The sequence below is a fragment of the Chelon labrosus genome (genome assembly GCF_963514085.1).
Source record: "Chelon labrosus genome assembly, chromosome: 13".
In the NCBI taxonomy this organism is placed as follows: domain Eukaryota; kingdom Metazoa; phylum Chordata; class Actinopteri; order Mugiliformes; family Mugilidae; genus Chelon; species Chelon labrosus.
This window is the reverse complement of record NC_140346.1, coordinates 7,445,173-7,461,268: the sequence shown is the minus strand read 5'-3', so window position 1 is coordinate 7,461,268 and position 16,096 is coordinate 7,445,173. Positions and strand designations below refer to the sequence as shown.

General features: G+C 41.9%; 1 protein-coding gene across 1 annotated transcript in view; it reads right to left on the bottom strand.

Moving 5' to 3' along the window:
* Window positions 1-15,426, bottom strand: part of igsf11 (immunoglobulin superfamily member 11) — a gene marked incomplete at its 5' end in the record, with an annotated part of 76,517 nt that extends 61,091 nt beyond the window's left edge. The window contains one exon of the mRNA XM_084558148.1: window positions 15,405-15,426. Coding sequence (XP_084414274.1) covers window positions 15,405-15,426 — 22 coding nt within the window. The remainder of the gene's footprint in view (window positions 1-15,404) is intronic.
* Window positions 15,427-16,096: the final 670 nt, after the last annotated feature.

The following is a 16,096-nucleotide window of genomic DNA, read 5'->3' as shown; positions in this document are numbered from 1 at the left end:
CCGAGCCGTGCAGCAACAACATGATAAAGCAACTTTATCAACTGGAACAGAATAATGACAGCATGGCATTCGCCGACCTTGTTAAAGGCACACACGTGGCCGTTGTTACTTTGTCACGGCCTATATAACACGTCCAAATTGCTGCTACCCTTTCAACTCAGTTCACAGTTTATATCCTGCAGGTCTCAGATACTTAAGGGTGCGATGATTAATGTTGGTGTTGTTGGCGTTAATGAGGAGTGCCCTTTTTCTTCTGTTCCCGTGGCTGGCATCTGCCCACCTTACACATGCGGGGGGGAAGTAGCGCTATGCCTGGCTGGAGGGCAGCGCACTGACAGCTAGCATAGATTATTTGGAGTAACTGCATACTGAGAACTGCATACAATTTCCACTGGGGATGAGGTGAAGAGATCTCCCTCACTTTTAATATTTCCTGCAGATTTTTAAACATTGCTCTCTCTAAATGAGAGAAGATTGAAGCTAATAAAAATGTTAATGCTCTCATCTAAATGGGACTCGGTCAGTACACCAATCAAGACATTACACCTTGAATTCTTTATTTAAAAAAAAAAAGCTTGTTATTACATCCTGCTTCCACTCTTTGTGCAAAGCTAAGCTGCAACTCTAGCCATATATTGATGAAGGAATACGATAGTGGGATTGATCTAATTAAAACCTCTCAACGGGAAATAAAACCATTCCTGAATTCTCAAACTAATCCTTAAAGCTCTCTACCTGCGGTCATATTTAAACTACTGCCCAGAGACTTCTGAGCACGTAGACGAGGTATCCTCGCGTTTCAGTATACGGAGGACGGAGATGACATCTAGCACGTCAAGAGTATGAAAACAATGTTATTGGCAGCTCCTGTGTGGTGCCAACTATGAGACAGCGCAAGGACAGTTTAATCTACAGTGGTAATTTGATCACACGGAGGGCCCTCAATAATTAAGTGGCACACACTGCTAATGCAAAGTGGTGTTTGTTTCAACTTCAATAGGATTATTAAACACATTCTTTGGAACTGAAAGGCAAGAAGAGAAGAAGAGTGAGGGTTATTTGTGACTCCAAGGCATGATTACAAGTCACACTGGTGTTGCGGTAGTGAACTGCTTGGAAAGGTGATAGTGTGACGCCAATCATACCGCACTGACCTGACCTCTGTCTGTCTCATAAACACGAGCTTTACAGATTTTATGTGTGCGTGTGGAAAGGCAAGGTGGGAGGGTCAGAGGGAGTGTGTGAGAGAGTGAAGGTGATAGAGGGATGAGTGGCAGACAGTTTGCAGGGAGTCGTGGCATTTTATCCCTCCACTGGAGCCATCTGCGCACCTTGATGCACTGTGAGGTCAGCTGTACTCACTGCAGCACTATATCCCCAGAACACATCAAGTCAAACAGGAGGGGAATTTTCCTACTTCACGAAGTAGCCAGTCAGCATTTAGGGAGGAGTTGTATTTGTGAGATTCTCTGTTCTACTGTATAAGTAGGGACGTTTAAACATTATTTTATCAGTGTAAAGTAGAGGATTATGCTAGGTACAGAATTCCACCTGTACAGTCAGCACACCATTAGTCTGTGTTAGTTATATCTGACAGCTAGTTATCTTTGGCAAGGTTGTGTAACACAATACCGTATATACTGGAAACAACACTGTCTTTGCATTATTGTCAATTTAAAGTTGAAAATCATTTTGTTCTATGAAATGAAGTTCTTTGATGAATTAAGTGGTTCAACTGTGTGGCTTACAGGTAAAGTTTCTCCTTAACTTATTATAACCATGAAGCTGGTAGACTTTTGAAGGCGCCTACAGGCTCTGGAAGGCTGACTGACTTTTTAAGTTGATATGGTGAACTTCTACGGGGAAAGTGGGCCACTTACAAATCCAACAGTTACAGCGCAACATTACACCGATCAGACATAACATTATGACCACTGACAGGAGAAGCAAATAACATCGACCATCTTTTAGACCTGGCATTCATGTGGATGTTATTTAGACATGTACCACCCACCTGAACCAGACCACCCCCACCCCATAGCAATGACACTCCTTGATGGCAGCAGCCATCCCCAGCAGAAAAACAGTTTAGGAACAACTCAAAAAAAACGAACAAAAATAACATGAAAAACAGCACAAGGTGTTGACCTGGCCTCCAAATTCACTAGATCCCAAACTGATCAAGTATCTGTGGGATGATCTACAGAGGCCCCTCCCCTCAACCCATAGGACCCAAAGGTCCCCACTAACAACATTCTGTTGCCAAACACCACAGGACACCCTCAGAAGGACCATGTCCATTCTCTGAGGAGTCACAACTGTTCTGGAGGCACAAGAGAGACCTACACAATATTACGAAGGTGGTCATAATGTTATGCCTAATCAGTGAATCGTTAATTTGAATTATTATTGCCTGCCAAGCTTAAGTCCAATTTTCATTGCATGCATCTTTATTTTTAGCTGCTATATGTTCCACTATGATAACCAACTGACTTTATCCCAGTTGCTTTCTTGTTGTTGAAAGCAGTTCTGAGAATGGTGAGAGTTACCGAACATTAAAGTTATGGGTCAGGTGGATAAGCAGTGAGCTGAAACTCCCCTAAGATGAGGACAGCAACAGATTAACGTAACAATTCTCTTACTTACTTCTCTTTCATTGTCACATTGTGTTTACATTTCAAACTAATAATACATTATAGCCACTTCAAGGTTTCGCTTTGCTCACTTTTGCAGGCATATACATCTGATGTGTATCTGTTCAGATTGCTAGAGCAGTGAAAAACCTTCTAATCTCCACTTAAGTCCTGTTCTTACAAGCTAGCATTTTCACAGCAGGAAGGCAAACCCATTTACGTGATGTTCCTCATTTTTAAACCCTCTTTCTGAACAATCACCTCCTCATCCTCCTGTTATCCTTTACTTCTCCCTGCCTCCCACTCTCGCTCCTAACTTCTCTCCATTGTCCTCACATGATATTATATGAACTCTCATTACAGGGGTGGCAATAGACTCTTCAGCGCTAAGATCCTCTTTATTATCTGACAACTGTGGACTACATCTCTAAGCTGATTAGCCAGAGCTGTCTTTTCAGCATTTCAATTAGGAGCGTTTTGAATAGTCAAGCAGATTGCACGCCTTATATTCATTACTGACATTCTTAGAGAGCAACGCAATGTTCAAATACAGTAATCCGAGAAACACATTGCACCACAGAGGATGAAAGAGTAGCAGAAGAATGACATCCTGGCAGATTTTAATATAAGTCTCAGAGGGAAATGGCAAAAGTAGCTATTAACAGCAATCCAAAGCAGTTTACAGCAGCAGAGAGAGTTATAATGGCCCAGCTGGCAATCATGCTAATGTCATGCACACATACATACACAATTTTCAGTGTGCTTTAAGCAAGACACGCGTTCCCAGGAGCGTTGTATTTATTTTGTTTTTCTGTCTCCTCTCATTGTAAAATATCAAGAACTTCCTGTGCAAGTCTGCGTAGCATTCAGAGAGGACATGTGATACTCAAAAAAGCACCCACAGGGTAGTGAACATCTATGATTTTGGTGTTCGGCCATCTCTGCCCATGTCATTTCACATGAACCTGCACATGAAACGTCCCATGACAAAGGAGGAAATTGAAGGAAAGGAGTGGTAGGAGGATATTGTGACTCCTAGCGCTAATGGATTTAGGTCAGATGACGAGGATATGATGTGCTCAGTGCCGTGAGTGTGTGTGCGAGAGAGAGAGAGAGAGAGAGAGAGAGAGAGAGAGAGAGAGAGAGAGAGAGAGAGAGAGAGAGAGAGAGAGAGAGAGAGAGAGAGAGAGAGAGAGAGAGAGAGAGCCTGCATGTACATGTGGAAAGCGTGATTCTGTGGTGCCAAAATACGATGATCTCGGGGCATTATCGGTATCTGTTTAAGGTATCCGGCTTTATTAAATACCCACTTGACACAGGAGTCAGCACCATGTTTCATCATTCAGTCTCTGTCTGACTCTCTCATTTTCACACACATACACTCACTCACTAATCCATTCAGCCATTGTTAATCCAGCTGTGTGCTGGTACAGAGACGTGCTGTACATGGCTGATAACCAAGTCACCAGTGCTGATGTCACACCTGTCTGTATTTTGGTTGCCGGTGCTGTCATTGCGGTTGCTGCGAGCCACCCGGGGACACCCAGGAGTCACAAATGCATGCGTCTGGGCGCTAAGTGAAATGTTGTTGTCATGTTCTTTGTAGTATTAATTTGACAAACAGCTCACCCTCACTTAGAGCGTCAGTATGGAAGAGGAGAGCGGAGAAGAGAAGGGATACAGTTGTACGCACTTAATGGTTTTCTGCAGTAGTCGTGTACCATTTGCCAAAGAAGAACTGCAGCAGAGCAGCTGAGAGTCAAGTACCTTTTCCTTGGGCACCATAGCGGTACTTGTAGAGGGAGACCTCTTGAGCCTTCCACATCTCAAATAAGATTTTGCGAGCAAGCAGATTATTTTTTTTCCCAGAGTCGTGATTCCAGTCACAGATCTGTCTCTTTGACCGCGAAACTGCTGCTAACTCACAAGCTTTTTCAGGTTTCAACTCACATATTCCAATGTCAAAACACTGTACAAATATAATTTCAAAGAACGTAGAAAAACAGACGAACAAACAGAAATAATCTTTTTTGTGAAATTGTCTGATTACTCTGTTGTGGTATTGTGGGCACCTGGAGAAAAGTCTCTGTTGAAGTGTTACAAATCCTCCCCAAGGAATTCAACTATGAAGCAGTGCAAATTAACGTACCGTACGTTCTATATGTGGTCAGCAGCGGGGTAAATTTTGTGGAGTTGCTTGTGGCTTGACTGGAGTTGGTTGCACCAGCTGCCAGTGAGTTCAAAGTTCATTACGTATAGATTTACATGTTACGAAATAGCAGTGCGCAATTTAGTTCTTAAATATAGATGTGTTGTTTAAAAATGAACAGCACTGATCGTTAGGTGTAAGCGTTGCACGGCTAACAAACAGCTGACAGAACAAGTGATCTTATAGAGAGATCGTTATAGGTTAAATGGAATATGGTCATTATATCTGATCTGACACGTGACTGAAATGTAAATAACATTTATATATATGTATATATATATATATATATATATATATATATATATATATGAAAAAAGTGCAACAGACTTGAATTGGGAAGAAACTAGCTAGTAAGGAATGAAGTGAACAAGGCCTTTAGGCGCAGACTCAGCCATGGATTTACAAATAGCTTGAGCAACTTGAGGAGTATACCTAAAAACTGCAGTTCTTTACATTCCTAATGGATTGGATTTTCCAGCTCAAAACCAGAGGGTGAAGTCTGTGTTCATGGAAAACCCAGATTAGGATTTGACTGCCTGTGGAGAGCGGTTGTCCTGGATGTGTGTGTCTGAGGACACTGAGAGGGATAAAGAAGGGAACAGTAAGGAGTTTGTAGAAACATCCAGAGATTTAAAAGAAGACAGATGAAAAGCAAATGTTAAAAGGAAGCAGGGGGAAGTTGAGAACACAGACAAGAGGGTGGAAAGAAAGAGCAACGAGAAAATTAAAACCCACGAGAAAGGCGAAGCAGTCGCTGTGGAACTGAGGGGAGCGAGGAGGAGAAAGAGCGTGGTGGAGATTGAAAGCCTGAGCGGGAGAGGAAGAGGGGCATCACAATTAAAAAAAGGCATCTGGGGGACACCACATAAAAATATATAAAAAAACTAAAAGAGGAAACGCAGTGGGAAATAAACTAGAGCAACAGATAGAGGGAGAGATACTGAGCGCTAAAATGTAGTAGAGGAGACAGCAGATGGTGGGGATTATTCTGGACTAAAATACTCTGGGATCTACAGAGGGAAGGCCGCAGACATAAACCGTTACAGGCTCCATCTGCCAGAAATAGACCAAATAGAGCCGTAGGACCACCATCACTATAATGATCAAATACTGCCTGGATGGCAAAACCCAGAACGGATACAACTTTCATCATAAACAACACAATAAATCTCAGGACGGATAAAATGCTGATGTTCAATCATGCCTGTGTGTTTACTAAAATCACTTGGGAGAAACATCCCGTGGAGTCATTAGTAACACGTGCATGCTACGCACACCACATGAGACCTTTTAATAAACTTAAAATGTTTGTATTTCAGAAATAGCTAGATGGCATGCATGTGGAGACCTAATACATGTGCAACTTTCTTATTTTGCAGCAGGTGCTTCTGTGCCGGGGCATTTACGAATGTGTCTGTGAGCCACTCTGAGTGATACCATAAGACGCAGCTAATCCACATTTTATGTTCTCTGTGATTAGGACAACAGCCTTCTGCACTAACTATGTGTATGGATTTATGTGGCGAAGACAACGTCAAACTGGTCCACAAATCTCCCCAACAATTCCTTTGTACACACATCCTGCACACACGCACGACTTGCAGATACAGTCTAATGCCTGCTAATCATCCTGCTTCCCCACCTGCGTTCGGAGAGGGAAAAGAAAGCAGAGAAAGAGACATGGAAGTAATCTGAAGATGCTTTTTTTTTTTTTTTTTTACCTTTCCCCGTGTGCAGATCAAACCTTGAACCTGCGAAAACAAAGAGAAGAAAACATAATTACTTGTGTGCGCTGAGTAAGCATAAGCGTGGATGAGCGGATCATACAGTGCACTGCCACACTGATGAAGCAATTTAAACAAAAATCAACAACATTAGCGTTTCTCTGCAGGCAGGCAGACAGAACCCACACCACGCTCAGTTCCCGTCTGCAGCTTTTCTCAATACCCCTCTGTAATTGCCTATTGAGCCGTGTCACTCAAGACTTGTATTTTATGTTCCTGCAACAGCGAGTAAGTCAGTTCATTGTAGTCTCAGCATTAGTGTCAGAATGCCAAACATATTGACTTGTGTGCATAAGAGAGATGGTGTGTGTGTGTGCGTGTGTGTGTACGTGTGTTATTGACTAATTAGCCAGCCTGACAGGGGACAGTTAATTAAATTCTTCCCTGGCACTGGGCATAAAGTAATTATTGTGCATGGGTGCATATGCACCAAAAAGAAAATCATCATTCACATGTGCTAAAAACAAGTCACGTGTTAAAAATAAACTTCCTTTATAAGCCACCAGTGCTCAAATTACACATTTTTGCATCATCACCTCCTCTTGTGAATGTCTAAGCAAAAAAAAAAAATCCTTGGACATCTTTCCATCATCATGAGCTGCTATTTAATCTCTGCCAAGCAAAATAAAAGAAAGACGGCTGTACTGACTTGCATGTGACGGGCCGCCAATATCATCTTTACCGCTGCCGTCATTACAGTTGGCAGCAATCAACCCATTTGACTTCTGCTCAACAGAATACAGTGCGTTGACTGGAAGAGCATCATCATATAGTTTGTTATGGAGGTAGAGAGGTGTGAGGGCTCATTACTCGTCCTATTACAGCACGAAGACTTTTGTTAACGCTCACTGATCGTAGAAGATGTAACAGACCATTCTTTGGAGTCTTCATTTTGGGACACTGTACATTTGAAACTGTGCCAGTAAACCACCATTGTCTCAGAAATTCCTTGAACCACTGTGCCCTCAATTACTGGATTTTTTGTGAAATCGATGTGCTGGAACAAACCGGCTCGTGTCTGCTGGATGAAAGACCTGCCGGCCAGTTAGTTTGTACATGTGCAAACAGATGCGTGCTACATCTGCCGTCCGATAACACGATCACCACGGCGGGAAGGCCCAGCGCGGGACTGATCACTGACATTTTTCCCAAGCTGCGGCGAGCGTGCGGGATTCTTTACCTTCACTGAAAGCGCTGTGAATGTTATAATCAGTGATGAAAGCTTTTCGTTGGCACAGAAACACTTGACATGACATCTTCTTCTCTACATAAAGGTGGCTATTTCTGCCTCTTTACTTTCCTTAATAACAGTACTTTGTCGAGCCTTGTGATCTGTAAGTCTTTACATTCAGACACTGCCTCATTGTCCTACACTGTAGCTCCATTCACAGTGTCTTGAAAAGAGTAGACGTTGACAGTTACAGTCCGTCCTCTGCTGAAAACCTTTGATTCTCTCAAACAGAGACTGACCACCCAGGCTACAGGAGCCCCGGAAACAACGGCAGCTTCTGGCATACAGATAAGCTCCGCTAGTGACACACACAAACACACTAAGATGCTTTTGCTTTTCATGTACAGGTTCATGCCTCCTCACAGGATACGTCTCAAGTACAGCGATCCAAGGTAAGCAATGTATTTTTTTTTTACATTTCCTTATGGTTCCTATTTGGCACAAGTGACGGAACCACTATAAAACGAGTATTACCGTTTTATATTACCAATGCATTCAACCTTTTGTAAAGAACTGAGTGTCTTTTGGATGAATCTTGGCATGGACTCCCTCGGCTTCCCTTTTGCCCTTCTTTCATGTGTGACAAAACAGGAAAAAAAAGAGAAAGCACACAGTAGTAATTTTCCATATTTCCAGCATGAGTTAGTGGTGCAGACAGAGGTGTGAGGCCTCACTTGGCTGATCCTTTTCAGGCGCTGACGTTCATCAGCAGTAAGTCCTCACACTCACACACCTGCCTCATACGGCTCAATTGTTCTGCACTTGGAGGCAGAGGCGCAATCATTTCATCAGTTATTAAGCAGCGGCGCCTGGCCACTCCGGGTTAGATGGTGCGAGGGCTCATGTGAAGGGGGGGGGGGGGGGGCAGAAATAACAGTTAATATATCTCAGATACAGATGATGTTAGCGGCTGTTAATGGAAATGATAACAGCAGTGCAGGGTTGAAGCAGAATATTGCCATGATGGTTCGATGCACCCCTCTTACTAAGAAAGCGAGCTCGATCAATGAATGCCGATGTAAGAAGTGGCTTTTTAATGAATGACAAGGGATACTTTATGGAATGACTGGCAGCCAAGAACAAATAAAAAATGAAATAATAAAACATGTCATAATTCAAGCAACAGGCTATGTATTTACCCTGTCTGAATGCCATCAAGCTCTTTCTCTACATCTCTACAAACTGTGTGATTAGGCGCAGCGTTAGTCCACACAGAGCAGGTTGAATTTAATCTCAACCTTTGAGGCACTTTACCGAGAATTTCAAACCATTACCCAAGCTCAACAATTGGCAGTGGCTGCCAAGCACCTTCAAGGGAATGCCAGTTTCCATGGAGACAACGCCACCTCCAGCTGTAGCCCCTATTACCCCCCCACACACCATGAGTAAAAAGTCCTTTGATGGCCGCATATCACAAACCTTTCCACAATGTTCTCTTGTGCGCTGTTCTCGTGTGGTCCTTCCTTCTCTCCAACACTGCTTGCATTAATCTATGCATCTTCAGCAAGTGTCGGTTCGAACATCTGTCTCTGCGTTTAACCACGGCAGTAAATGCTCTTTTGCAGTTTATCAGCAGCTTCCCTTCATGGTCTGCATGAGAATGCATGGAAGGATGTATAAGAAAGCTAAACATTAAGAAATTAAGGAAAGTACTCAGATGGATCCTAAGTTACGAAATAACAAAACACTTGAATGAGCTGTTTTTACACTTACGAGAGAACAAGTTACTGGTGGCTGGTAGAGACAAATCCACAAACTCTGCAGGGACTACAATGGCAGAATTAATAACTAAATCAAACAGAATGATAAAACAAAATTGGGACATGAATGTGGAGCGAGCCTACTGTATATTAAGAAATTGAGAAGATGTTTATGACCCATATCTTAACTTTTTAATAGCTTGACTGAATTGATTAATTAGAAAATAAATAAATTGTACTTTGATATGTTCCCCTATTTATATTTCTCTCTCCCACTCCGCTTGTTGAATAATACAATCAGTAGGCATGTGTAGTATGGATTACTGTGCTATCGGATAGTTGCATATCTGGCTAATGGTCACGGCTTATGCAGGGAGGCCTGAATAAAAGAAATCATTTTGACAATTTTTATTCACAGAGGTCCTCTTAAAAAGTATTGACTTTGACTTTTAAAAGGGTGCAGGACTGTCACTGCAGTGCAATTCTCTGGCCATTTGAATGTCTTTGGGCCTTTTTTGTGTTTAGCTCACCATTTTCCTTCTCCGGTTAACTCTCACAATTCTCATCAGCTCAGGATAAAGCTCACCGTATACACGTCCAGCATCACAGCATAGTTTACCTTGGACAATGATAGCATCTATCTCATGATAATTAGTTGCATGTGGCAGCAGAGCCAGGCAGTTTTGACAAGAATTGGTAGAGACCAAAAATTGAGCAGAAAGAGAGCCGTGATTATTGGATTAATGTATGTATGTGATCAGAAAAAACAAGTCCTGTGTTTTCTCCTTATGTGATGCTTGATTATGACCTTCCTAATATTGTGTAGGTCTCCCTTGTGCCTCCAAAACAGTTGTGACTCATCAGAGAATGGACATGGTGCTTCTGAGGGTAAAGTTGTTCCTAAACCGTTTTTTCCCATCCTGCTGGGGTTGGCTGCTGCCATCAAGGAGTGTCATTGCTATGGGGTGGGGGTACCTGGTCTGGTCTATGTGGGTGGTACATGTCTAAGTAACATCCACATGAATGCCAGGTCCAAATGTTTCCCAGCAGAACATTGAATTGTCACAAGATGGTCAATGTTATTTACTTCTCCTGTCAGTGGTTTTAATGGTTGGTGCATCAGTATTATGTACATGGATTGTAAACCACAAACAAATGTTCTCATAACTCATTCCTGGAAATAGGAACCTATGAATGCACGTCCCATGGCCCTTGTTTCAATAAATAAAAACAAGAAGAAGGATAACAATGACAAGCAAGGACTTCTTACATGCTTAAGCAGGACTATGTCTGCACACACATTGACAACCCATTAGCGATTATGAAAGAGATAACAGATGTATGTGCACAAAGATGTTTTGTGTCTGAACATAAAACATATAGTACTGCTAGTTTTCTCCCTCATTTTTATAGTAACTATATCTGTAGCCTGGAGCCTGACACCAGAAAAAGAAATCACTCCGAGAAAGCTTCAGTTTTGCCACACTAGTTGAGCAGGGGAAAAATAAGAGTTTAGAGGAGAGAAGCTATCATTGCTTAGTATACAGTAGATGCACACTTAAAAGGGGTATTTCCTCAAATTGCTACTGAGGCTCAGAGTGCATGCACTAGTGTAAAGGTAAAGAAACTGGAAACCTAAGGCAGTCAGTGCTATATTAAATCTGCCTCTATTGTTGTTGTTATGGTCTGCCTCACTGATAGCTTTTACTTCCATCTGTGAGAACAAGAGCTGCTCCGTAGACACTGAAGAAATGCGGATTCTAGCAAAACAGACATGTGCGTCCCAAAGGCAAACCTACACTCATCTCTGCTGCTAGTGTGTTTAGCCAGGAGATAATAACAAGCAGTGAGGAGCAATGATGGAGATAACATGCCTAAACAAACTCCCACAGGAGGTGGAGAGCCTCTCACAACCAATACACACCGCGTCTCTAAAAGTCCCTGGCACACGTTCACACATGATTTCATGACCCGCAGTGTTTGCACCTGATTCTCTGCCCTCCTGGGTCTTAATCAGGTTGTTTGTTTCAGAAAGACTTCATTAGTTTGTTTCTTTGATTGTGTAGGTGTGAATGCCTCAAGCACTCAAGTGTATGCTTATTTAGCATAAAAAAAAAACACACAAAAAAAAAACACACCTAGCGTCCTTGAGAGTGCCTTAAACGAATTTAAACACAACGAACAAAACCCCCTCATGACTCCATCGCAATGATAATTTTTCATCCTCATCTTCCTTTGTTATTGGGAATACAGGTCATTACAATGTAGGCTGCAGTGGAGAGGGTGTTAAAAGATGTTTTCCTTTATGGAGAATGATTTGTTTGTTTTAAGTTCCAGTTCGCTAACCTCCCGGGCCCTAACCTACATTACAGCACAAAGATGATTAATCATTGATGATCAAACCTTTTAATATTGTTCATATAAAATTCATCTGCACGTGAATAAAACAAATAAAGTGTTCTGTTCTAAAACACTGCACCTGAGGATGAGTGAGGCTGTCCAAGTCTATAATAGTCAACAAGATTTAGTTTTAATTTGATGGGTTCAGCTCTCGTTGAATGTGTCACAGATGGCATACTTCTCATTGTTATGCACATTTAAAAGGTAAAAACTGCTCCATTTCCATACTACAAAAGGCAGTTGGTCATGTTTTTCTGATAACGGCCTCAAAGACACACTTAACATATGAGAGATGGTGCAATCAAATGTCTAATTTAAAAAATAAGGAGCCACCTCAGAAGTCAAAGCCCCTACAAATCTCACATCTAAGGCGAACGCAAAATAATCATTTAATCCACACATTCATTATAACTACACGGAAAAACGTCTCCAGAGGTCAATTAACCCGATGTGTGAACTGAGAACCCTTGTTGCTGACGTTCAATAAGCCAAGATAACAAAGATCAGAAAGCGCACAAGCACACACACACACACACAGTCGCACTGTAAAACCCAGATAATCTGCACACAAACGCACCAACATAAGAACTTACTCATACACATTGTCTGGTTCACACACACACAGACACACACACGCTGATTACCAAGCAGACTGCTGTCCTTTAATCACAAGTCATGTTTTAATTGGAATAAGTGTGAAGGAAATAAAAGCCGTCAGAGAGGCCCAGTCTGGCAAAGCTAGCGCATGAGGCGGCTGGAGCCAACTTCATGGATTCACATATGCTTTTATCATGAGTTCATTTGACAGCCAGTGTGGGAATGGCTGGAGCCAGATTATTTTTGAGAGGGAATGTAAAAATAATCAGAATTTAACAGAAACCAAAATACAGTGTTAACACCCTTCCGTGTCATAACTGCAAAGCGACTCTAGGACTGAAACGGACCAAACAGACTTAACTAGACCTTGATGACACGGCATGTTCAATCTGGATAAATCGTTAAATTAAAATTTATTTTGATTAAAAATCCCATACATGGGACTGTCCTTTATTCATTAAAATGATTTTTTGTTCTTACTCACAAATGTATTGACTTTGTCTACACTAGAAAGAAAGAAAGAAAGAATCAATCACATGTAAACATTAATTATTTTCTGAAATGTGGTATAAATTGATATTTTTGTGTTAATTTGCATCTGTATTTATTTGCCTTTTTATTATCTTGACTTAATATTCAACTTTACATCATAAATGGCTATGTCCACTGAGATGCATTTATGTTTTGGTGCTTTTAGTAAATTATTTATAGGGTAATTTAATTATTTCATTGTTTGTTTCTGATTGTGGTAGTCTTTGGTATGGATCAAGCTGAGTCCGAGGCTAATTCTGTGTTTTATTCCTTGTGCTTGCTATTCTTGGAGGGTTTCAGTTCTTAAGAGCCCACTTCAGACACTCACTTCACCTCTACCTGAGTTCAGACCACAGACAGTAGCTTGTGGTCTTCATAATATATGAGGCTTTAGCCACAGTGGAGCTATTTTCTGGGTAACTGCATCTGTCTAGAATATGCTCATCCACACAGTCTTCATAGGTGTTATCCAACTATCCATTTATAATAAGAGCCTGTGAGCTGCATGCAATGACTCACAGCCGGAAGCCAGACCCTCTCCGTGTTGCTTGCACAATCATTTTATAACAGACTACAGACATGCATGAAGAAACATACACATATAACCTCCTTCCACACAAACACATGTCCGTCATTGCACACACACACACCATAGCCCCTGCACATACAGCTTGAACACATTTGGTTTGCATGAGTGCAGGGAGTTGTGCTATTAGGACCTCTGGCCATTCAGGTCTTTAAATTGGTCCCAGTGAGACGTGAGAGCTCAGATCACAGGGCTGACCTCTAACTCTACACCTGTGTATCAAAGAATTAGTCACTGTCAGCCTAATCAATAGCAGCAGCTAGAGACCCAGCTATGATGTAGGGAGGCTGTTGTAGAGTATTAGTGGGCTGATGATGACAATGGTTAAGGTGATTTGCTTGGTGGTTCTCCTCTGAGCACGGGTTTGATTTTAGGAAAAGTCCTCTTGCAGTTCACTGTTAAATCATCTTGGGAACTGATTAAGAAAGGCAGAATCAGCTTGTTTAATAATGAGTCTGGCTTCATTGCCTCTTTTTGGAAACAATTAAGTCATTGCTTTAGTTAAAAATAGCTTCATTTGTTTTTTTGAAATCTCACCAGCAATGAGGGTAGTTAAAAACAATGCAAGTTCACAGACAATAGCAGCATTGTACTGTGTTATGATTGAAGGTGTTTCTAATGTTGATGAAATGTGATTGACACTGAAGAACGTCTGGACAACATTTATGACAGAGGACTGATGATGGGCTGGGCTGGCCTCCACAGAGTTCACTCGACTCTACACCTGACCGCTGTGCAGACAAACAGGCTTGATGGATGCCATGGTTGACCTGCCAGAAATGATGAGCTCAGTCACCTGCCAACCAGCTGAAGAGGAGCTGAACCAAGCTGGGCTACCAATGTCAGAGACCTCATGAAACAGAGAGAGCCGCAGAGAACGAGTTGTTGTTAACTCTCTTAACCTTGAGTGCAAGAATGATGTCAGGCAGCTGATTTTCACGTCATCTTCAAGAGGCTCTTGTCTGAACTGACCACAACCATGCTCACCACAAAACTGTCATTTTGAACAGATCATAATTTATTATATTAAGAAGGAACAAAACATCGTTTCTCTTGTTGTTGTTCAGTCTAATTTAAAAAACATCATGCACAAGCAGGGGATGCCTGCAACAGCTCTGTGCCCTCTCTTTTCCGTAGGTTAGACCAAAAATGAACCCTCGCCGTCAAAAGATGCTACTTGATGGAATGGAATTGCACTGAAATGTGCACTTCATGTGTCATTTAACAAAAATGGTTAGGGCTAAGGGCAGAGGCAGACGGGTAGGCGCCTTGAGATGATACCAGGTAGAAGACAATAAACTGAATATTTGCTCTGTAATACTACTACTAGGGGTTGCACGAGTTCAGATTTTTTAAAGTTTACTACCATGTGATAAAAGTCAAGTTGACAAGACTAGTTGCCGATGATGTCACTAATAAAAACACAAGTAATACTCAACATATGTATTGAGGTCAAGAATACAATTTCAGTGTTGCAGAGAACAGACAGCTCATGCACTACATACTGTGCGCTGCAGATGCATAGGCTGTATATAAAAAGGCTGCAAATCAGCACCATCAATAGCATTTAATAGTAATGCTATACACAGCGCATTGTAAGATTGGATAGTGCATCAGGACTGACTTACATATTCTGCATGTCACGGTAGAATGGGCTTCATCTTTAGTAAAATATTTCCACAAACTTGTTGAACTGCTGCTAGTTTGCTGCAATGGCCCGCTGGGCTTCTCACCTGTCCTCTCGGAGGCGTCCATGTTGTTATTGTCACATGATCAGTGACTAGTCAACTTGATGCTTAAAGTGTCATGGCACAGCAGTGAATACAACAAACCGACTAGTCTGTACAACCCCTACTAGCTACATACAAAATATATGAGTTCACACCCATGGAAAACAAGCTTCATAGAGATGTTTTCCGCAATGCAAGGTACAGTATTTCTACCCATTTTACATTTGTGATTAGTCCTGGTTAATCATGGTTAAAAAGTACAAAGCCACATTGAGCAAGAATACCATCTGGTCAGACATATACTACAAGACAGGATTATGTCAAAAGTATCTAAATCCAATCCGTAAGAAGCCCTCCATCAGTCGTTAAATGTTTCTGAATGGAGTATTCCCTTCTCATTCCCACAGACTTATTCCTTGCTGGCTGCTGAGATGCCAGATGGACTGAATCGAGATGAGGCCAGCAGCAGTGTCTGTGGAGCTAAACTCCTGGTGAATTGTGCCAGCGAAGAACCGCACCACGTTGGGGCCTGGCCGGTGCGGCGCTCGAGCTCTGGCAGAGAGAACAGGGGCCCCCTTGTTTGGCAGAAGCATGTTGACAGGAAACATAATGCATTCACATGATAATGAGGCAAAGAATAAAAGTCCCTCGTACTGCCCCGCTTTCTTTCTCTCTCTTACATACAGTACACATCT